The sequence below is a fragment of the Rhinolophus sinicus genome, chromosome 4 (assembly GCF_057876585.1).
Source record: "Rhinolophus sinicus isolate RSI-liver-muscle chromosome 4, RSI-T2T, whole genome shotgun sequence".
Taxonomy (NCBI): domain Eukaryota; kingdom Metazoa; phylum Chordata; class Mammalia; order Chiroptera; family Rhinolophidae; genus Rhinolophus; species Rhinolophus sinicus.
In genome coordinates, this window is record NC_142504.1 from 98,317,093 (window position 1) to 98,339,967 (window position 22,875).

At 54.0% G+C, this 22,875-nt stretch overlaps 1 protein-coding gene across 6 annotated transcripts in view; it reads left to right on the top strand.

Annotated features, from left to right (window-relative positions):
• Positions 1 to 21,639, top strand: part of CTIF (cap binding complex dependent translation initiation factor) — a 260,246-nt gene extending 238,607 nt beyond the window's left edge. For all 6 annotated transcript variants that reach the window (XM_019721333.3, XM_019721357.3, XM_019721364.3 and 3 more), the window contains 2 exons: positions 15,907 to 15,960; positions 17,720 to 21,639. In XM_019721333.3, the coding sequence (XP_019576892.3) occupies positions 15,907 to 15,960; positions 17,720 to 17,935 (270 nt within the window). In that variant the 3' untranslated portion in view covers positions 17,936 to 21,639. The remainder of the gene's footprint in view (positions 1 to 15,906; positions 15,961 to 17,719) is intronic.
• The last annotated feature ends 1,236 nt before the right edge of the window (positions 21,640 to 22,875 follow it).

The window sequence follows — 22,875 nt, forward strand, 5'->3', positions numbered from 1 at the left end:
AAACTCCGTCTGAGGGGGAAAACCTTCCCTTGACCCCACATTCCCCCTCCAGGAACCACTCCATTGCTCTCTTCTCTTGTTTTGTTTTGATTGTTTTTGTTTTGTTTTTTAAATGAAATTCATTGGGGTAACATTGGTGAATAACATTATGTAACTTTCAGGTGTACAGATTCATAATGCGACATCTGTATATTCCATTGTGTGCTCACCACTTAAAGTCTAGTCTCTTTCCATCACCATATATTTGACCCCCTTTACCCTCTTCGTCTTCCCCACCCCCCGTCCCTTCTGGTAACTCCAATGCTGTTGTCTGTGTCTATGAGTTTGTTTTGTTTTGTTCGTTTGTTTGCTTTCTGTGTATATCCCACATATGAGTCCTTTTCCATCTGATTTATTTCATTTAGCATGATACTGTCAAGATCCAGCCGTGTTGTCGCAAATGGCAATGTTTCATCCTTTTTATGGCTGAGTAGTATGCCATTGTATATACTCGTGTATACCACATCATCTTTATCCAATTATCCATTGAAGGACATTTTGGTTGTTTCCATGTCTTGGCTATTGTGAATACTGTAGAGCCAGTGTTTTCCGAAGAATTGTCTCCCCACATGCTGTCTCTTTGAGAATACTGAGACACAGCATGATTGGTGGGTGACTGAGTTGGGATTAGGGCCCAGGCAGTCTCACCTTACAGCCTCGGTTCCCATCACTGATCTGCTTGTGCAACAGCTGCCTCCCTGACTAGACTAGTGGATCTATGAGGACAGGATCCATGTTTCCTTGTTGGATGGGTGGGTGGATGGATGGATGGATGGATGGATGGATGAAAGAAAAATTGTTACCATCCCTTCAGACTCCCTGGAAGAGAGTTCAGGGCCTGCCGTGCTCCAGGCCTGTATGTCTCAAGGAGACTGCATCTCAGGGGACAGAGCGGCCCTTCTGAGTGGCTGTGCCCCGGCCAGCACACAACGTTTCTTCCAGTTCAATCTACAGGTCTTCTGAGAAGGCCAGCTGGGCACAAGTTCCTGTGTGAGGAAAGACCAATCTAGGTAGACCCTCCACTTAATCTAGAACTCAGTAAAACAAAGTAGTTGCCCCAGGACTGTGAGTAGAGAGCCTTTAGCCACGAAGGGTGGGGGAGGCAGTCACGGAAGGCTTCTCGGAAGAGGAGGGTGTTGTGCTCGGTCTTGAGTGAACTAGTAAATGGAGCCAAGGTGTCTCGGGCCCAGCAGAAACAATGAGGAGCAAAAGCCAGAGGTAGATGAGGGCAAGGCACATTCGTAAGCCTGCGAACAGCTCGATGGGTTTGGCTAGACCGGATGTCGGTGAAGAGGGGAGAGAGGGATGTAGAGCCGCAGCGGGGGAGTGGGCCAGTGAGCGCCTGAGTGCCAAGCGAGCCCTTTCTCCCCTTGCGTCCTGGTGGTCCAAATGCATGGGTACTACAGAATATGGACTTGCGTGCTCACCCATCCAAAACGATCACCTCGATTTAGAAAAAGCCGCCCCATTATGAAAATGTATACTCTGCTAAGGGGAAGGCTCCCAAGCCAAACAAACTTCCAGGTGCCAATTACTCTTATCTCTGCCTTAGACTTGGCAGAGCGCACTTACCAAATCCCTTCTGCCCCTCCCCACGCAGCCCCAGGCCCTTTTCTCAGCCCAGGCCTGTCTGCCCCTCTATTGGGTGGCTCTGCTGCGGCTCTGAGTACAAATGCTAATTATGCCTGTAGCACAGCCCTATTATTCTCTGCTTAATTGTCCCAAGTCCAGCTGTCCCTGTCCACTTGGTCCTTCGTTACCACTTTCCACCCAAAGTCACCACAGAACCAGCTGAGCTCCCTCACCCAAGGGACAGACATCCAGCCCAGCTTCTGCGGCATGTGGCCTCAAATTCCACCCCCGCACCCCAGAAGCCGAGCACCTCTCTCTGGTAACCAGGCTATGCAGGCACTTATTCTTCTTAAGTACAGCATGCTAAGATTATCCGGCTGAAAAGGACATGGTTTAAGCAAAGGCTTCTTTGGAAGCCCATGCTCAGCGCAGGGGAAGGGCCAGTGAGCCCCTTGTCCAGCTCCTCACAGGCCCTTGCTGGTCACGTGCCATCCACCACTCACGTACCCTGTAAAGTCTGAGAGTGATAGGACACCTGGTTAACTTGGCATCTCATGAAGAACCTTCTAACAAGCTTCTTCCCAGACTCAAGGAAAGGCACGGCCACGCACATAACCAGTGAGCAGGTGGGCGGCCCACGGGCTCTGTGCTCGGGGAGGCCCATTCTCTGAAGCTAGTGGGTGGCCCTCTGTTCTGCCTTCCTGAAGGTTCCCTCTGAGACTGCAGAGAAATCCGCTGTCTGTCCACAGTGACCTCCCCCCACACATACCCTTCTTCTTTCTAATTAAATTTCTGTGTCTGGCTTCATGAAAGGAAACATCTTGGACCCCCAGGAGGTGTCCCCTTTTCCCTGAGCTGCCCACCATATTCTGATGTACTTAAGCATGGGAGAAGGCAGGCAGGCGGTGGGGGGGCGGGGGAGGCCTCCTCCAGGGATTTGGGTGGCTGGACAGTGGCTCAGCCGCCCGGGAAAGCTTACCCAAAGGAGGAAAGTACTGTTTCGCAAGCGAGGCTGGGCCCTCTGAGCTGGCCCGTCGGCCCCTGGCATGCGGCTATGCCTATTAGGAAATCAAGGAGCCACTCTGTCTGCTTTCCAGCAGGCGCCACTTCTCTCTTTCCACTGCTTTGCTCAATTCACGGCGCTGGCTCCAGGACCAGGCTGGCGGGCTGGCCGGCCGGCATCCTCTGCCACAGGCCTGGTGCCCACGAGGCGCCTGCTCTTGCCTCAGCTAGTGTTGTCACAAGGGTTCCCGGCTGGAGCTGCAGAATCACGCTGATAAGACCGGCTGGCTGTTGGTGGCCATCTCGGGTGGGAAGACAGGGTGACCCTCAGGGAAGGATTCCAGACTGTTTCCTTCAGGATTGAGCGCCACTGCCCTTATCTCCTTTCCTGCCAGGCGGGGACTCCTCACTAGTCACACACAAATGAAAACCCCGCCCAAGACACACAAGCCCGCACATACTTGAATAGGGGGGTATTGCCTCTGGCTGCATTCAATCTACCTGGTTATCAGTCAAGAGAGCAGGAAATGTGCATTGAGCTAATATTATATATGCGTATTTGGTTCAGAAGGAGGCAGGTTGAGAAGAGCGTCCAAAAAAATGGAGCACCATGGTGGCTGCTCTGAAAGCTCTTGGATCTGTCAATCAATTGAGATCTTTCTTGAAGGAAAAACAACCGGGGTGGGGGGGGGGGGGGACAACAGACAATCACTACGTTCAAGGGTGACTGGGATAGAGATGGAGGCCATTATGGGGCTGAGTAGAACGAGGGATGAGAGACGTGAATAAGAAGCATAGATTATTCAGCTTCTCACTTGAGCATCTTGCAGGCCTCAGTAGTGTTCCTATTTCATGGGGAATAATCGTTGGAATACGGAAATATAGAAAACTGAAGCCCTGAGATGTCAACTGATGGCCCAGCTTCCGGGGCTCATTGCTGTGAGAACTGAAAGCAGAACCCTAGCCTGGCAACTTCTAACTCTGTCCCAGGCTTAATGTTCCACCTCAGAAGCGCAGTCTCCCCCAAACACGCAGGCTTGCTGTTGGGTTGTGCTCCCTGGAGGCAGGGGACTGGCCTAGGTGACCCCTCAAGGTCTTGTTCAAGCCCAGAAGTGCCTGGTTCTACAGGCGAGTTGCTATGGGAACTATAACTTTGAATTTCCTGGCTCTCGGGCTGTGAAAATCACAACCTGAACCTTCCGTTGATGTGGGTTTCTAGATTAATTTCCTGTTTGATTGTTTACTTTAGAGAGCGGAAAATGCCTCTGCAGGCAGCTAGTTCCCCCCACCAAGACGCTTATCACACCCTCCCCCCACAGCCCGCAAGGTCAAGTCCAGGACTCAGGTGGGTGGACGTGGAGAGGGTGGGGGATGGGGCCTGGGGCCCTGGGTGGGGAGAGGCACAGCTAAGAGCAGATGGCAATCTGGGGCCCCCTGCCCTGCCCTCTCCTTGTGCCAGCCAGGTCCCAGCCCAGAGACCTGTGAATTCAGAAACTGCCCAATGAGGGGCATCTGCCCACTGTCTGAGCCCCAGGTCTGGCCCCCAGCCAGCCCAAACCCCTCCCCTGTCTCAGGGAGCCATTTTGTACTGAGTCAGACACAAAATGCAGTCATTCCTTCACAGGGGCACCCACAGGGTACTGTGAGTAGGGTGATGTGATGGTCCCAGGTGCCACGGGACACCCAGTACCTCCGGGCTGGGGACTGCTGGCTCAGCTCCCTGGGGGAAACTTGGAAAATAGCTGCTCTTTCATCTGCCATTACTCTGACTGCTCTCCCCAGGGCCCTGGCGCTCCAGGAGAGAGCAGTGAGTGGTATGCCCAGTACCATAACCATCCTATTCCCAGCTCTAGTCCCAGGGCAGCAGTGAGCCCTGGCAGGCTCAGGCAAGGGCCTGCGCAGGTGTCATGATGTCCTGCAGTGATGACCACCTCTCACTAGGAGCAGGGCTGCTTTCTCACCTTTAGAACCCTTCTCCCAGCCCACCTGCTAAACCCTCCGAGATAGGCAGGAACACTAAGTCACGTTATACTTGGGACCCTGAAGCACAAGAAGGGGAAGTGGACTAGGCTGGAGGCCTCCTGACTGGTCAGATGGTAATCTGGGGGTAGGACCCACCCAAACCCTCCCTGACCCTTCCTTTGTCCAGGTGACTGTATAATGTACCAAATCGGGGCACTTTTGAGAGCGAAAGGGACGCTATCACTAATTACTTTGGATTAACAGGTGACCACCAACACCATCCCAGGCAAACCAAGGTGTGTGGTCACGCACCTTTTGCTGTCCTCTCCCCATCGGCCTTATTTATGTAGGACTTACTCACGGGGCACTGGTTATATCATTTGACTGTAGAAGCAGATGAAACCTGGGTTCAACTCCCGGTTTCCCATTACTTGTGTGCTCTTGGGGAAGTCATTTCCATCTCCGTGCCTCAGTTTCTGCAGCTATAAAATGAAGACGTTACAATGGTATCTAACTCAGATAAACTGGTGGAGGGTAACATGGATCTTAAAATGTCCACACAGCTCAGAGCTTCACCTCTAGAGCAAGCACTCAAAAACTGTAAGCTAGGGTCTGATGGACAGCCCTGAAGGTCTCGGTCAGCCCTCAGCAGACCCCCTCTTGAAAGGTAAAACCTCAGGGCTGCCTCAGGCATTTTCTGTTCCCCGTTGAGAGATCCGTGAACCTCAGGGCAGTGAGGACAGGCGGCTTCTAGAAGGAAAGGGAAGCACTAAAGGAGAAGCTGGCAGGTGTGACAGTGGTCACAGCCAATGTCCCTGGGGTTTCAAATCGCGACCCAGGGTCCTGGGAACTCAGGGCTGCAGGGACTCGATGAGCAGAACTTGCCTCCTGTCCAGGCCACTGGCCAGGGCTTAGCCCCCAGGAGGAGCCCCTGGAGCCGTGGCCCCATCCTCTGGCTCCAGTATCTGCAGGATTCAGTGTCTTCTCTGAGCCCCAGATTACATTTCCACCCCCTGGGGCCAGCTGTGGGCTGAAGCATTTCCCCATGTGACATTTACTGTGGCCACTTTGTACAGGGCGGTTTGCAAGCTCGGCAGGAAGGAGGCTAATTATTGCCTCCGGGGCGCCAGGCCGCACTTAGGGTGCCTGCCCGGGCGGCTGGCAGCCAGGCCACAGGGCACAGGCTTGGACTGAAGTCCAGGTCAGAACCATGAATTTCCTTGACATCTGACCATAGCCGCCGGACTAGGGCTCCTTATTAGGCTAGTGGAAAAGTGACACTTGGGGCACATTCCCCTCTCCTGGGATGTCTGAAATGCAGGCAGGCACAGAGTGATGGTAATAAGTAGTGCATGTAAAACAACGCTAATTTCATAGTCGCGCTGACAGGCTGGGCAGCGTGAGCATTTCCACGTGTACTTATGTTGACAGGCACGCTAGCCCCTCCTGTCCATTTCAGAACGGTGACATTCCTTTTCTTATTTAAGGCAATCTACGTACTTAAACCTCTCCTCTCTGATTATCCCCCCTCTCTCATTTTTTTTTTTTTTTAATTTTATTGGGGAACAGTGTGTGTCTCCAGGGCCCATCAGCTCCAAGTCGTTGTCCTTCAGTCTAGTTTTGGAGGGCGCAGCTCAGCTCCAAGTCCAGTCGCTGTTTTCAGTCTTAGTTGCAGGGGGCGCAGCCCACCATCTCATGCGGGAATTGAACCAGTAACCTTATTGTTGAGAGCCCATGCTATTCTCCAGGCTGTGCAAGAAAAGATCTTCCTAAAGTGCAAATATATTCCTACTCTCCAACTGAGCCATCCGGCACCCCCATCAAGGCTCTCATTTTAACATCCATTCCCCTTGACCCTTTGCCCGTCTCTTTCTCCTAGCGTCTTACCCTTCTTCTCTTCCATAGGCAGATTCAAAAAAAGAAAGAAAGAAAAAGAGAGGGAGGAGAAAAGGAGAGACAGACAGAGAAGAAAGGACAGAAACTCCCAAAGAAAAGGAAAGGAGAGGTGTAGTCTTTGGGTCTCCACTTCCTAACTCCCCCTCCCTCCCCTCGCTCCCCCCACGTTACCCAGGCTTCTGCCTGCCCCTCCCCCTGCATGGAGTCACCATGACAGAGGTCACCCGTGCTCTCCTAATCACCAACTCCAGGGAGCCCTGGTCATTGTTCATCTTACTTGACCTCTCTGAGAGTTTGACACTGTTGACCTTGAACTTAGAACTTTCTTGGCCTCTGTGACATCACTTCCTCCTATTCCTCTTAGCTCTCTGACCATCCTCTTCCTCCTCTGGGCTTTCCCCTTCTCTACCAGCCTTTAGATGTTGCTCGTTTTTCAGGTTTGGAGCCCTTACCCTCTGCCCGTGTCCTCTGTGCCTGCTCCCAGGACATCTCACTGACACCTCTGGCCGTGCCTGAGACCTGGGCACTGAGGTCTCCCACTACTCATCTTCCCTGATATCCCCGAGGATCACAGACTCAACCTTTCTACCACCGAGTTCATTCACATTCCCGGCAAACCAACCCCTCCTGCCTTCCTGGTACCATTGGTGGCACCACCATTCATCCAATTGACCAAGCCCCAAACCTGGGGGTTCTCCACCTTTGAGATTGTCCTTCTCTTCCCCTTCACTGCTGCCGCCCAAACACATCTTCCTGGGTGCCTGCCTTGATTCAAACAATCATAATTTCTCCCGCAGCCTCCTCGCGGGTCTCCTTGCTTCCAGTCCCACCATCACCCCACCAGCTCCGTTCTATTCTCCAGGCTGTGCAAGAAAGGATCTTCCTAAAGTGCAAATATATTCCTACTCTCCAGTTTAAAATCTTTCAGCGGCTCTCTCGTCCCTTAGGATCAAATCCAAATGCAGTAGCATGGCATCTAGCACCCTGCAGGACGTGGCCCTTGCCTTTTTTACCATCATGTTCTCTCTCTCCCCCCAGCACCAGCACCATACATTTTAGCATCTTGAAATACTTGTTATTCACCAGTGCACTCCGCTAGTTCACATTTTTAGCTTTTGTGCATATGCCATATGCTGCTGCTTCTGCCATATGCCTGGCGTGTTCACCACCACCGTTCCATCCTGTCTTCCAACCCCATACACCTAGCATAGTCTTTTGATTTCCCCCTGTTAGACTATAAGTTACAAGTCCTATCTTCTTGTTATCTGTACTTACACAGTATTTAACACACATAGGTGTTTCATAAATGTCGAAAGAATGGACGGAAGGATGGATGATGGATGGATGGATGCATTGGTGGATGGATGGGTGCATAGGTGGGTGAAAAGATGGATTAATAACTTGGTGGTTGAGTAAGCAGGTATACGGATGGGTGGATGGGTAAATGGGGGGATGGATAGATGGTGGCCAATGCAGAGACAGACTAGGTAAAGTCAATTCAGTTTTGTGAAGGTCCAAGTTGATTATTCTCACCAGGCAACAGAATGAAGAATTATGAACTCCAACAGGCAAAATAAAAATGAGCTAAGGTGGGAGAAATTAAAACAGTTCTGCAAGTAAGAGGATGCCGACCCAGGCCTCTAGTTCTCCTCAGATTTGCTGTCTGTCTGGCTCGTTCAAGCCACTTACCTCCAGAGCCTCGGTTTCTCTGCCTGTGGCCTCTCCCTGGCTCCACAAGAGTGTCACGAGGGTACATGGGATGGTGCACACAGTGTGTCAAGATCTTCAGGGAAGATACCTGTTTATAAAGCTACACATGTAATAATGATAATCACACCTTGCGTTTGAATCAAGCGTTGCACGTTTAAAACCTCTTTCACGTTATCTCAACTGACTCTCAAAACAATTCTAGACAGGCATTCCCCCCATTCTCAAGTGAGGAAACCGAGGTGCAGTGTGATTAAGTGACATATGTTGGGTCCCTCTTAGTGAGCAGCAGGTCTTCTGCCTCCGCTCCTGCTGCTCATTTTTGATGGCAGCTTTTTTCGAATCATCTCCTTCCCCGCTTCCCTGAAGAGACCCAGACACATCTGACCCTGTTCTTGGTGATGCAAGGTCGGTAGCATGAGCTTCGGTTCCTGTGCTGCCCTCTAGACTTCCCTGTAGATGCCAGTTGAGGTCCAGCAGTGGTGCAGGGTGGAGGGGCCCAGACGCCTACCTGGGGGCACTCCCGAGATGTAGGTGCCGAGGGCAGCTTCCCACCCCAGCCACCATGCCAGACCGCGTGCCGCGCACTGGGGCTGTCTCTTCTGCTTCTGCCCCATTCCTCCCCTCGCCCCTTTCTCTCTACTATCTGTGCCCATCCCTGATGCTTCCTCAGCCAGCGCGGACCTCCACCTCCCACTTCTCCTCTTCCATACTTTCAGCTGGTCCTGCCACAGCCCTGGCCATTCCGTAGACCCAGCCAGCCAATCAGAGCTCTGGATTGTTCCTCAGCAAACCAGCCAATCACATGCACTCCGAAATCTCGCTTTTGCTCCCTTATTGCAGCTCCCAGCCCACCCTCAGCTACCCCCAAAGGAGGGCAGCTCCTGCAGGCAGGGTCTGAGCCGAGCTTTTACTGTGGCTACATGAGGCTGCTTGGGTTAGTTCTTCAAGGTTGAACCCATGCAGTTGGTGAGCTGAAGTGGTGAAGGCGGGCTGGGCAGCCTGCCTCAAATTGGCACTCGCTCCTTGCTGATAAGACAAGAAGTTGTGATCGCCAGTGCTTGCTCCCCCCTCTCACCCCCCGCCCCCCACACACACGTAAGGCAGCCCCACAGGTCCTTCCACCAGCACCCTCTTTCCTTCCCCACCGCATGGCATCCCAGGCAACCAGCCTGGCTCCATCCTGGGCACACCTTGGGCAGCATACCCATGCCCTGTGGGCCTTCCCCTGGGGACGCCCGGAAGCTCCCACCAGGCTGCCTTTATCCCTAGTTGCTCTCCGGCCTCCCACAGCCTGACTCTGAGCACCTTGGCCTCTCCCCGAGGGAGGATGTGATGGGTGTGCCCACAACAAGTCTCAGGCAGAGACAATAGGACAGGAATGCATTAGCTTCCGAACAAACATTGTGTGGGCTCGCACAATTGCCTTGGATTCTCGTCCAAGAAACACATTTCGCTGTTCGAGGGCGAGGATGGCTGGCCTGCCCCAGCCCGCCCACACCCCTTTCCATGCCAGAGACTTTGATGAGTGGGGCTGCTCCCCTCCCCACCTCAGGGCCTTCAACCTCCAGGGCAGGCAGCCCCGCCTTTCTTCCAAAGAGTGATAACAGGGGAGGGGGACAGCCCTGCCCAGGCAGAGAACAGCCCTGCCCACCCAAAGAGTGTCTGCTCCTGCCACCGCAATTTTTTAACCAATTTTTATACTGTGGTAAAATCTATTAGGTTGGTGCAAAAGTAATTGCAGTTTACAAGGTTAAAAAAAAATTGCAAAAACCACAATTACTTTTGCACCAACCTAATACCATATCAAATGGATCATTGTAGCCATGTTGAGTGTACAAGTTCAGTGGCATGGAGTCCATCCCATGTGTTGTGCAACCTTTACCACCCTCCGTCTCCGGAACTTTTCCATCTTCCCAGACTGAAACTCTGTACCTATTAAACCACAACTCCCATTCCTCCTGCCCCAGCCCCTGGCAACCACTGTTCTAGTTTCTGTCTCTGTGAATTTGACTATTCCAGGTACATCGTGTAAGAGGAATCGCACGGTGTTTGTCCTTTTGTGACTTAGCATCATATCCTCAAGGATCATCCATGTTGTAACCTGTGTCAGCGTCGCCTTCCTTTTTAAGGTGGAATAACATTCCATTGGGCCTATCAACCACATTTAGTTTTTCCATTCCTCCCTCGTGGACATTTGAGTTGCTTCCACCTCTTGCCTGTTGTGACTACTGCTGTTGAGGGACAACTCTCTGTTTGAGTGGCCACTACTGTGGAGACTGTCTTGGAGTTAAAGCATTATCTGCACAAGATTCCAAATAGAACCTCCATAAACAGAGCGCTCACTGGCCCCTCAACCTACCAGCAGGGATCTGTTTATCCAAAAGCTAGCTGTCCCTTAGGAAAAGGCAGCGCCCTGAAGACACAGAACAGGGAAGTTTGGGCCAAGGTGGGAAAAAGTGGAAAGACCCTGCACTTGGGACACGGGCCACGACGGACAAGTCAAGGACGGATTCCTGGGAAGCCACTGATCCCCCAGAGGCAGGGGCGTCCCTCAGAGGCCACTGAAAGGGGTCCCAGGAGAGAGTTCCTAGAGAGTTGTGTCAAGGGCTCCGAGTGTGAGTGTGAGTGTGTGTGTGTGGGGGGGGGGGTGAGGCAGGCCAGCCTCTAGTTATGCCACAAAGAGCAGCAGGGTGCCACTTCCTGGCTGGGACAGGTGGGGAAAGTCCCCTCAGCTGGGGAATGAGGGGGATACTCTCCACGACCCCTTCAGCTCTAAGGCTCTGCGGGTCAGCTCTCAAAAGCTGGCAAGGAGAGGCCAAGTCAGCATGTAGGGAAGAACGAGATGTGGTCTGCAGCCACGAGTCCCTTCATGAGCTCTGCACCCCAGCATCTGTGAAGGACAAGTTCAATGAAAAACCCCCGTCCCCTCGACTTCCTTGAGAAAACCCAGCAGGCGATTTGCACTATGTGATTTTTGGCTTCACACAGACTTTCCCAAACAAACAAGTAGAAGATAATGTCAGAGGAGAGGCTCTGGGGTTGAGAGTCCCCACCCCCCACCCCCACCCTGAGTCTGTTCCCTGCCCTGAAAACCAGGAACCCAGGGACCCACCAGGCAGGGAGCAGAGCAGCGGCATGGGCATGGCCCTGGGGAGCTCGTGCATGCAGAGGAGGGGAAGGGACACGATCAGGAAGCAGGTCAGTCACAAAGAGGAGGGGAAGAAAAGACAGAGACTGGGAAGTATGGACCCACTCTGCAGTTCTGAACCGTCACGGGGAGCAGACAGAGGGAGGCAGGCCTTGGGATGGAAGAAATGAGAAGAAGGAAACACGCGCTCGTCAGGGCAAAGGGCTCAGCTGACAAGAACATGGAGGCATTTCAGAGCATCTAGGACTTGTCAGGCCCTGGCTCTTAACAGTAGTTCCTGTAATGTTACCTCACTCCTCTCAGGACAGAACATGACCCAGCTTCATCTCAATTCACCATGACAAACATTTATTGAGCACCTACAATATGCCAGCCAACATGCTACATGCCTGGAGCTGAGCCCTTCCTTCCGACAAGTTCCCAGCTCTGCCTGCTTCCCTCTTCCCACCCAGCTGCCACCACCCCTCCTTCTCCAGGAGTTCCCTTCCCATCAACTACCCCATTTTCCCCCTTCTTGTGGTTGCTACCAGCAATTCCTATTTTAAAAATCTTTTTCCCCACGAAAAGCACTACAAAAAACCTATGAGGGAACAAAGTTACTATCAAAGAAGTTCTAGCAAATACACAGTTCTCATATCAGTCCCTATCTTCCCTGCAGAGAAAAGGGGGCTAGGCCCCTCCCCCAATCCCCTCCACATCCCAGGCCATCACAGGACCCCCCCACCAGTCTGTGAACCCGCCCCTCCCAGAGCAGACTGGGTTGGATACGGGACTCAGATAGGCCTGCTGGGAGGTCAGTCACCTCCCCCCAACATTTTCCAGATCCCACTTCCTGGTCTCTCTGGCCTCCTAGATCTTCTATAGGGGGGAGCCCCTTCCCTGTGTGTCCCCTAGAGCCCACCCCACCCTCCCACTCCCAGGCACTGGCTGATGGAAGCTTCCCTTGGCTCTCCTTGAGCGTCTGCAACCCTGGGAGACAAGAAAACTCCAGAAACAAGACTCCTGCGTAGACGGGCAGGAACAGCTTTGTGCTGTAGAGCATTCAACAGGGTGACTGAGTTTTCAACAGCCCCTTGTCAGGGCTCGTTCACGTTCTCTTCAGTCCTTTTTGCCCCAACAATAGTGCAGTGAAAACCTCATATCCACATCCTAGCGCATACGTGTATGTACGTGGGAAGGATCAATTCCTAGAAGTGGTATCACTGGGTCAGAGGTTTGTACACTTGCAGGGCTGATAGTTATCACCAAATTGCCATCTAGAGGATTATAGCAACTTCTGTTTCCACCAGCACTGTGCTTGCAGACTCACTGGTGATAGTTTCGTGCCCTGTCTACTCCGGCCAGAGGGGTGTGTGGAGTGCAGGTTCCACGTCCCCCTCTCTCGGCTTCTCAAGTGTGAGCAGCAAGGTGACCTGCAGATGAGCTGCCTCTCGGAGTTAGCCTTTCTCGCTTGCAGACTGTCCAGTCTGCCTCCCAAAGCATGTTGTTAGCAAATGATCTCCAAGTGCCTCGTGTGTCTGGTGCTGGGAAGAGCAGTGGACAAAACCAAGCCCCTGCCCTCTTGGAACCTGCAGGGAGACAGACGACAGACAAGTTGGTAATGTCAGGGTGAGGTGTGCTAGAGGGAAGTAAGGCAGGAGGTGAACGTACACACAGGCTGCTCAGGGAAGCCCTGGCTGATGTGGTGACATTGGGCAGAGCCCTGAATAAAGTGCAGGAGGAAGGTGTCTGGATATGTGCTGGCCGAGACTCCCCAGGTGACCAAAGCACAAAGGCCTGGAGTCAGAAATGTGTCCGTGGGTAGAGCACACACGCCAATGGCCGTCAGCGCCTTCACTTTGCCTGCCCCACGCCGTCCCCTCCCCTGGATTGTCTCTCGCTCTCCACCTGCTCATCATTTGAGCAATTCAAAGCCTACCTCTGCTCATTCGTCCCAAAATGGTTTCTTTTCTGCGTATCTGCTGAACCCAGGTCTCCACCAAGTTCTGACCGAGATAAAGAGAGGAAGGAGGTCCGGTCCCTGAGACCCTGTCTCTGGTCAGTGCGGCCGGCTCCGACCTGTCCCCCAGACTGCAGCCTTGATGGTCTGCACACTCCCCGAGCAGTATCCCCTCGAGCCCTTCTGAAGGGAATGCTTGTGGCTCCTGCTGGGAGGTCCCATAGGCTGGGTGGGTGGGTGGGTGTGCAGAATTTGCATTTCAGGCCAGCGGTAGGAACAGTCCCCCTGGGTTGTGTGTGGTTTCACCTCTGTTTGGACGCATCATGCCCGCACCAAAAACCTTGACTCCCTGTAACGCGGGGTGTCATGCGGGGTCTTAGCTCCCACTCTCCGCACAAGAACACAGGACATGGTGAGGCCAAAAAGGAACACCCACGGAGCCATAGATAGGGGAGTCATACCACTATATTCTCACTGGTGGCTGGGTTGAAGTCACAGGAAACAGGAGCCACACGATCCGCAACCTGCCATCCGCTTTTCTGCCAACCGACCTCACTTGCTAACTGCAATCCCCGCTTGCTAGCTCAGCCATGGCAGTTATATCAGCAGCTAATTGGCTAACTGGTTACAGCGGATGGCCATGTAGTCACAGCCGATGGCCATCTACCATCCGAGCCAGCACCTTTCCACGTGAGGCTGAGAGCCTGGAAAATGCTCTCTGGGACTCTGTCCCCACACCCCGTTGTCAGTCAGTGGACGAGGATGCTCACCCTAAAAATCCCTCCTCTTGTGTTCTCCTCACCCTCTACCCTTCCTTTAAAGCAAACAAACAAACAAACAAACAAAAAGCCACATAAATCATATCAACCAACATTTAGTGAATCCCTGCTGTTGGCAGGAGCTACACGCGGTGTTACGGGGCAGCAAAGATGAATGTGGCACTGTCCCTGCCTTCAGGAAGTCAGCAGTTCAGAGTGGAAAATGTCTTCCTTGTGTGGAATGCCGACTGAGTGGGAGGGACAGGGCACTCGCGCAGTGGGAAGCAAGAGAGGGCACCGTGGGCTGGGGCAATCCGGAAGTCTCCAAGGAAAGCTGGGAAGTGGCCTGGTCTTTGAAGGATGGAAAAGAGAGAAGGGCTGAGATGGAGGGTTCCAGCAGCTAGAAGAGCCATGTGGAGCAGATGTTCCAGATAGAGGGTCACCTGATGGACGTGATGATTCCTGGGGTGGGGGAGTGGGTAGAGATGGAACTGAGATGGGTGTAGGGCTTGGGAGAAGAAGCCCTGGCCAGCAAAGGGAACAGTGCAAGAAGTGGTTGGTGGGGTTTGAGGAGAACAGGATGGTAGAGCTTCTCAAGCCGTGCCTGGAGACACTTCCTACTGGGGGGTTCAAGAAAAAATGAATTTAAAAAACACGGCAGAAAATAACAAATTGTTGGCAAGGACGTGGAAAAACTCAGAATGCTCAGACATTGCTGGAGCGAATGGACAATGGTGCAGCCACGGTAGAAAACAGTCTGTGAGGCCCTCAAAAGAGCTAAACATGGAGTTGCCACGTGACCCAGCCATTCCACCCCTACGTATGTACCCAAGAGAATTCAGAACACATGTCCACGCAAAAACTTGCCCACGGATGTTCATGGCACCGTTGTTCATAACTGCCCAAAAGTACAAACAGCCCACATGCCGACCGACTGATGAATGGATAAACAAACTGTGGTGTAAACATACGATGAAATATTATTCAACCGTGAAAAGGAATGAAAAACTGATGCCTGCCACCACTTGGATGACCTTTAAAAACATTGTGTTAAGTAGAAGACAGGCACAAAGGACCACGTATTGTATTCCAGTAGGCAAATCCTTAGAGACAGGAGATTAACGGTTGCCAGGGGAGAGGGGAAAGGGGAACTAACTGCTACTGGGTGTCGGCTTCTTTTGGGGGCGATGAAGATATTCTGGAATCAGACAGTGGTGATGGTTGCATAACCTTGTGACTGTATTAAAAGTCACTGACTTGTGTACTTTAAAATGGTGAATTTGATGTTATATGAAGTATATCTCAAATTAAAAAGCCAGAATGGGACGGGGGCGTGGCCGGTGCCGGCCCTGAGCAGCCTGGCCATGCATGGCCTTGGTCAGGAAGCGAGTCCAGCCTCTGGGGAAGTCAGTGGAGCCTTGGTTTTGCAGAAGAGCACTTTGATTTCTGGAAGTCCTCCTATATAGCCAGGGCCCAGGAGCCCCTGAGACCAGGCTGAGCCTCCCCTCACCAATCAGGAAGTGTTTCAGCTCATTTCTTTTCTGAAGAGGATTTCTGCTGATCGGTTGTTAACAGCTGATGAGCCCAGCGTACTTGCCGCCGCCTTCAAACCCACCGGCAGCCTCGCTCTGCCACGGCCTCTCATTGCAGCCTTCTGCCCTGGCCGGAGCGCCCAGGCTCTCAGACTACAGTGGTTCTCCAGCAGCTCAGCTCCTGTCGGAGAAATCAGTGCTTCCTGGTGCAGAGTTCCTGCTGCCCTCTGACCCTTGGAGAGGCTTGTTCCAGGCTGCATCAGGGCTGAGGGGGGAGGGGGTGCCCAGCTGCCGGGGGGCTGGGAGCGGGCGCCCCAAGAGGTGTTCTCTCTCCCCTCTTTTCCACAGCTCTTGCAATCTCAGGACGTAAAGGAAGATGCCGTCCTGTGCTGCTCAATGGAGGTAAGCAGTGTGGCGCAGACTTCTCTGACCTCTGACCTGGTGTGTCGCTCATGCCTCACACCTGTGGGGTCCACAAGGCCAGGGCAAGGGTGTGTCAGGCGGGCTTCCTGAGTGAACATGCACTTGTGCATTTAGAATTGTCAGTCCAAAACCAGAGTAAAAGACCAGCCCACCTCTGGCTAGAGGGAGAGAGAACTGTTGGCTCTAGAGAAGAAAACACCTGGAGGGCTTCTGCTAGCATTGTCCTCTTTCCCTCTGTCCCCAAGACCACCTTCTCCTTCCACCAGGCACACCACGCAAATGATTAAGACGTTCCAGGTGACCCCCTGGGCTTTGGTGCTGTGGGGTTGGGGGTGGGTGTCTGAGGCTTGAATCTCCCTTGTTGACACTGTCCACTTCAAAGCAGCCCCCTTGGGAGGTGCCACTCCTGTTCCCAAGGTGTGGCTACTGCTCATTGAAACTCTTCCTCTGAGATCTTTCTTCAGACACTTGGCTCTGGCCTAGTCACGGGGGCAAACCTTTGCCCTTGGCAAACAGCCCAGAGTCATTCAAAGTGGAGTGCAGTGAGGGGAGCGGCTTCCAGCATGAGCACCCAGGACACGTCAGGCTCTGTGAGCACACCTCTCACGTGGCTGCTGCCACTGCCAGGGCCACTCCCGAGAACCGCAGGGGCCAGAAGTGCTGGAGCCCAGATGCAGCCTGAGGTGTAGGGGACCCTCCCTCCATTCATCTGTTGGGCTCCAGCTGGGTGCCCTCCGTGGGGTTTGGGGCGGGGGGGGGGGGGGGGGGGGGGAGGGGAGAGGGAGAAAGCGTGGTGCCTGCCTTCAGAGCTCTGGTCTCACTAAGACGATGTCACACACACACACAGGTGATTGGGGCAGTGTAGAGAACACATGAGGGTACAGAGCACGAATCCCTGAGGGGTCAGGGGAGAGAGGTCAAGGTGAGCCCTTCAAGGTTTTGTGAAGAAGGAAGAGCCTTGAAAACTAGGTGGGATAAGGCTGGGGGCAGGGCAGAGATGGGCATGGAGATTCTCTGGAGAGGACCTGCGGGGAGGCTGGCCCAGGGGGCACAGATCCAGAAGATTGGGGCACCTCCTTCCCAATGGGGACTCTCCTAGATTATTGGGGGCCTCTCTTGAGGGCAGGCCTTCTGGATGGTCTTCTGCCCCAGTTCATATTTCTCTCCCCTTCCCGTCCCAAGTGTGGGCAGAGGTCAGGGCTGGGGTGGGGAGGTGGGATTGGGGGCAGGAGAGAAGGAAAGAGAGAAATAGGAGACCTCATCCTGCTCTCGAGTCCTACACGGACACACGCAGGGAATAATGACTAAGCTCATTTCCAGAGAGACATCCTAGCAAGTGAAAATTAACACAGTGCCGCCTGATCACCTTTGAAGGGAGCAGGTCACACAGCGTTGAGGATGTGGGCGATAATCAGGGAAGGCTTCCTGTAGGAAGGGAAGCTCTTGGGTGAAAGGAAGAAGCAGTGTGTTCTTGGAAAGGGCTTTTTGCAGCCAGCGATATTCTGCTCCCTCTCATTCCTGCTGGCAGATTGGGTGTAAACGTGAGCTCTCACAGTTGGCTATTAACACACTCTCCCCTTCCCTGTCCTCCTCCCTATGGCACAGAGGCCTGGGCCTGCACCTTCGAGAGATAATCCAGCTATTTCCTGTCACTGCCCCAGCCCACCCAGCCAAGGTGGGTCAGGGGACCACTGTGGGGCCCACGTCCTCTCCTGACCCCACTTCTCTCTGCCTGCAGCTGCAGAGCACAGGCCGGCTGCTGGAGGAGCAGCTGCCCGAGATGATGGCCGAGCTCCTGGCCAGCGCCCGAGACAAGATGCTGTGCCCCTCGGAGTCCATGCTGACCCGGTCACTGCTCCTGGAGGTCATCGAGCTCCATGCCAACAGCTGGAACCCTCTGACGCCCCCCATCACACAGTACTACAACAGAACCATCCAGAAACTGACAGCCTGACAGCCAGGGGGCCTGGCAGGCAGCCCGAGGGCAGCTGGGGCCCTGGTGCACAGGGCCAGATGGACAGGCGGGAGGACAGGGGTGGCCCTGGCGGGAGAAAGAAACGGGGAGGAAGGCAGGCAGAGCCGGCGGCCAGTCTGGAGCCAGGCGGGGAAGGGATCGAGTCCCTAGGAGCGCCCCCCTAGCCGAGCCCCCCCAGCCCCAGCATGCGGCAGCTTCATCCAGTAAGGGAAGCATGTTTCTTTTTCATGGTGGCCTGGCCCTCGCCCCTCCTCACTCTACACTCCTGCCCCCTCTCATCAAATGCGTCCCCCGCAGGGCTTTGTGCAAGGGGTTTCATCTCTGTGACTCCTCCACCGAGGCTGGGCAGCCAGGCACGCCAGGGTACCGCTTGGGTCAGAAAGGACCTCAGAAGGCTGAAAATGTGGGTCGGAGACGGGCTTGCATTGTTCCCGCATGCTGTCAGCCACCGTCGCCAACTGGCAGCAGGCGACATGTAGCAGATGTCCGGGGGGACAAAGCAGGCACGGTCCCCACCAGCCTCCCGTAATTGACGGCCTTTGTCTGCACGGTCGAGCTGGGCGACAGAGGCCTTCATTCTCCTCAAACCTTCACGCTCCCCCCGCCCAGAACTTCCAAGTCCTCCGCCTGGACCCCCAGTCCTCAGGCCCCCGAGGCTGGGAGCAGGCAGGGGAGCTGGAGTTTGCAGGTCTACTTGCACTCTTGTTTTATTGTGCTTTATTTTCCAAAAGTCAGCTGCTTTGAAGTCTCCTTTCTCAGTGAAAACAGCCAACGATGTGATCACACAGACAGCACTGAGGACCCCCTGATTAGTGGGAGATCAAACCCAGCCCCCTCTGGAAGGATTCTAGCCACAGACAGCTTGCCAGTAGCCAATTAGGGTAATTGGAAACTTCTGCCCTGCAGGGGTCCTGGCTGGAACCCGTGCTCCTTAGCCCCTGGCTTCTGGCACCTCCCGTCTCTTGTTCTAACTGCGTTCTCTCAAAGGACAGAGACCGTCGCCGCTGGGTCCTGACCTGAGGCCTTCTGATGAACCAGGCACAGAACAGGCCGGCAAACTATAACCAAAACCTAGGGGATATTTCCCTGCTCCAAACACAGGTCTCCTCCCAAGCTCTGAGTGGGGGTGGGGGTTGCCTGGCTCCCCAGGACTTGGAATTGAGCCAGATGGGCTGTGTCACTGCCCTCGCCTCGTCCCAGGCAGGCTCCAGGCACCCAGCCCTGCCCCAGCAAGGACCGCGTGCTCCCGCAGGCTGTGGGCATTGCAGCCCCCGGGCTGCTGGGAATGGGAGCAGTCATTGAGTCATGAGCAGGACAGTCGGGTGACTAGGCAGGGCTGCCAGGCAAAGCTTTCCAGACTGGGAACAAGACTTGGGGCTTCTTGGGGGAGCCAGGTCCTGGGGAGTAGCCCCTTCTCTGTTGGAGGAGGATGGGGGTTGGGCTCCAGGAGGTGGTCACGGCACCTGCATAGCCCCGTCTCCAAGGCCTGGAGCTCACATTGTGAGGAGCCCCCAGAAAATGACCGCAGCCCAGCAGCTTCCTTATTTACTCCTTTACTGAGACCAGTCACCCCCTGGGTCACTGGAGGCTGCCTGGCTGCCCGGTCCAATCAGGCTGGCCCGGAGGTGAGGGCTGGAGGCGGTTTCCTCTTGTGGACCCTGAGTCTGGGACAGCATGCAGGGTGGGTGGGGAGCAGGGTCCCCAGGACTCCCTAGCTTTCCCTCCAGCAGAGCCTGGAACAGGTGGGTTGCCTCTGCCCCAGCCTTTTCCTTCTCCCTTCTTCCCAAGTTTTCTCAAGCTTCTCCTCACTGCTTCTCTTCCTCAGCAGGCACCTTTCGGCCAGGGGCACCAGAGGCCCCACAGGAGGCTTTGAGGGCAGAGCTAGGCTGGTGTTAGGAGGCTCGGGGAGGGCACTGGGGAAATCATGGTGTCCAGGAGTCAGGCAGCCCCAGCCAGACAAGCAGCCGCTCCCTGGCAGGCCTCAGAAAGACGCACCTGTGCTGAAGTGGGCCTTGCTTTCCTCAAGTGGGGTGTGTGTGTGTGTGTGTGTGTGTGTGTGTGTGTGTGTGTGTGTGTGTGTGCGCGCGTGTGCGAGTGCATCTGCTGAGAACAAAACGGGGCCCCAGAGGAAGGGAGGGGCCTAGGAGTGGGGTCTCCCACCCCTTCCCTGAGTCAGAGCCAGCTCCATGCAGGGGCCCCAGACACTGTGCGTGCAGGGGTTGATGTCCCCTGGAAAGCCAAGACAGGTAGCCGCGTGGGCAGCGTGGGCCGCATGTCCCTTCCTCCTAGTGACCCTCCTTGGTGGTCTTGCCTCAGGGCCAACCCCTCCTTGACTGTTAGGACCAGCGTGTGAAGAAGTGAGATATAAATATGTATACATATATAAATATATTTTTAATTACGTGTCATGTCACGGTGGCTCCAGGCATATGGTTTGCCTAGTTTATTCCATTGCTTGAAAGCACTTCCTGACCAATCAGAAAAACAATTTAAGCTGTTTTTCTCAACGCAGGTTGCTGCAAGGAAAACGTTTAAAAAAAGAAGCGTATGTTTTCGTTTTTGTTTTTTAAGGAAATAACAGTAAAGCCTAAAATCTGAGACTCTGAGGCAACTTCCCATGGGAGACGACTCAGACAGGAACTGGGGGGGGACAGAAGTGCGCGCCCCCAGGCCAGGCCCCCCCACTCTGAGTGAGGGAGGCCATATCCAAGTTGACCTCTGAATGTATTTGATGGGAGGCAAAACTGGATACTGCGTTTCTATGGCTTGCGTTGTTCCCTCCCGGCCCGCGGCTGTCCTGGCGCATTGAGGAGGCAAAGCCCGGCCAGCTGCTGTTGATCCCATCTTGGTATCTGCCGTGCCAGTCGAGACGCGGTAGTCGTCGTTTTCCTTGTAGGCAGCCAGCCGCCTCGCCACAATCCTGCTCCCTCGGCCTTGTGGCTTTGCCTAAGCTCTGGGACCGCAGCCTCAAGAAGGCTCCCACCCTCCCCTGGACAAGGTGGGAGCCCCACCATCCTCCATGAGGAGTGTGCACCCCCAAACTCAGTTTCGTCTGTTCGTCCTTCCTTAACCAGCCTGTAAACCTATAAGGTTTGGGGATCGCTCCGTCTATCCATGTAAATGTCAATGTTGGCCGAGTTGGTATTTATTTTTATTTTATTTTATTTTATTTTTTCTGGGAGATGGGGAGGGGGGGTGTGGGTAATGTACCACTGATCACGCCCTGGGCAGCTGCAGGAGCGGGAGCCCAGACAGCCAGGCTGCCAGGAGGAGCAGCCCCATGGGGCCGCCCCAGACGCCACGTCCCAGTCTTATCAGGCATCAGAAACCAGCCAGTGTTCCTCATATGACAGACTCTCGGGCCCTGCCCCTGGAGTCTCTCCCTCAGCGGCTGGGCGCTCTGTTGGGAAACCTCTGGCTGGGCCTGTAAGGATGCAGATCTGAGAGGAGACAGCTTTCCTCTGCTAGGGACACTTGCACAGAAGGGCTGCCCGCCTCACCTGAGCCAGCCGGGAGCCTGGCCATGGGACCTACCTCCACGGAGCAGGGCCTGGGGCTTCCCGCCAAAGCTGCAGCGGAATCCTGCTCACGCAACCACCTTCCCTCCCTCGGTATGTCCTGCTTTCCAGCTGAACCCAAACCACAAATGGGTTTAAAAAATAAACAACAACAACAAACAGAAATGCCCTGACTCTGTGTTCTTTGTGAGTTCAGCAAATGAGGTCTTTCCCAGAGGCTTTTGTGCCTCAGCTGGTGCTGGCACAGACCTCAGAGGAGACCCAACCCAGGGGATGAGCTAATGAGAAGATGCCCCCCAATGTGGTCTCCATGGGGAGCAAGGGAAGGGTCGGGCCTGGGAAAGGTCGTGAAGGAGTGGCCTAGGAGAAGGGAGGTGAAGGAGACTTAGGCCCCACCGAGCTGGGAACTGGCCTGTCAAGGTGGTAGGATTAAGCCTGTCCTGCAGAAAATGGCTCTTACACTAAAGATCTGGTTCGCTGCCTGTTTAACCACCCCCACCCCCCAAACCTACCCCTTCCTTGGAAATGTCACCATGCATTTGGCAATGACTCATTTTTAAGACTGAGACTGGAGCCTAGCAGCTTCTAAAAGTCAGCAGCAAGTGAAGACCAGTCCCGATGGGTCAAATCAGCCTTTCATCACCCCATAGGGAACCAGTGATTTATTTTCCTGTGATGACGTGTCCCTTGTGTTGCAAAATCCCTCCCCGTGGTAGGACATTGGGGACATTGCCTCCTGGTAACAAATCCCCCTTGGGAGTTCTTTCTGGCTAGAATCTGCCAGGCTTACACATCCTCAGGGTTTTGACCAGAGCACCCACCCTCTTCATACTTCCCTGGGCTGGCCAAGGGGGCAGCACATGCAGCCCAGGAGCCAAGTGAAGCCGGGTTGAGGTTGGTCACTGCCCAGTGCTGAGCCTCATGACGGCACGGCCAGTCAGAGTGCACAGGTGGGTAGAGGGAGATAGCATTTCAATTAAACATTTGAGAGATTTGTCAAGACAAAGGTGTGTGTTTTTATATATAAAAACGCAAAGGAGGAGGAACAAATGAGAGAGGTCAAAAAGAAAGGTGTTTGAAGGTAAGAGAGAGGGTGGGGAAGGGGGAAATCCTACCAAACAGTGTTCACCAAAAGAGGGGAGATTTTTCTAGGTGGTTGAGTTCTGGTTCCAGAAGGTCCTAAGTTGAAAACTATGAAATACATCATCCAAAAAGTAAAGGTTTCAGTCCTGCCTTTCACCACCAGCTCTGCGGATAGGGGTTGTCCGCCCTTCTGAGGGTGGGTTAGATTTAGTACTGGGGTCTAGAGGAGGGAGGAGAGGAGTATTTGGGATGAATAAGCCAGAAAACATGGAACGACTTGTAAGGGCCTTTAAGTCCCAAGGGAAAGAGCAGAAGAAG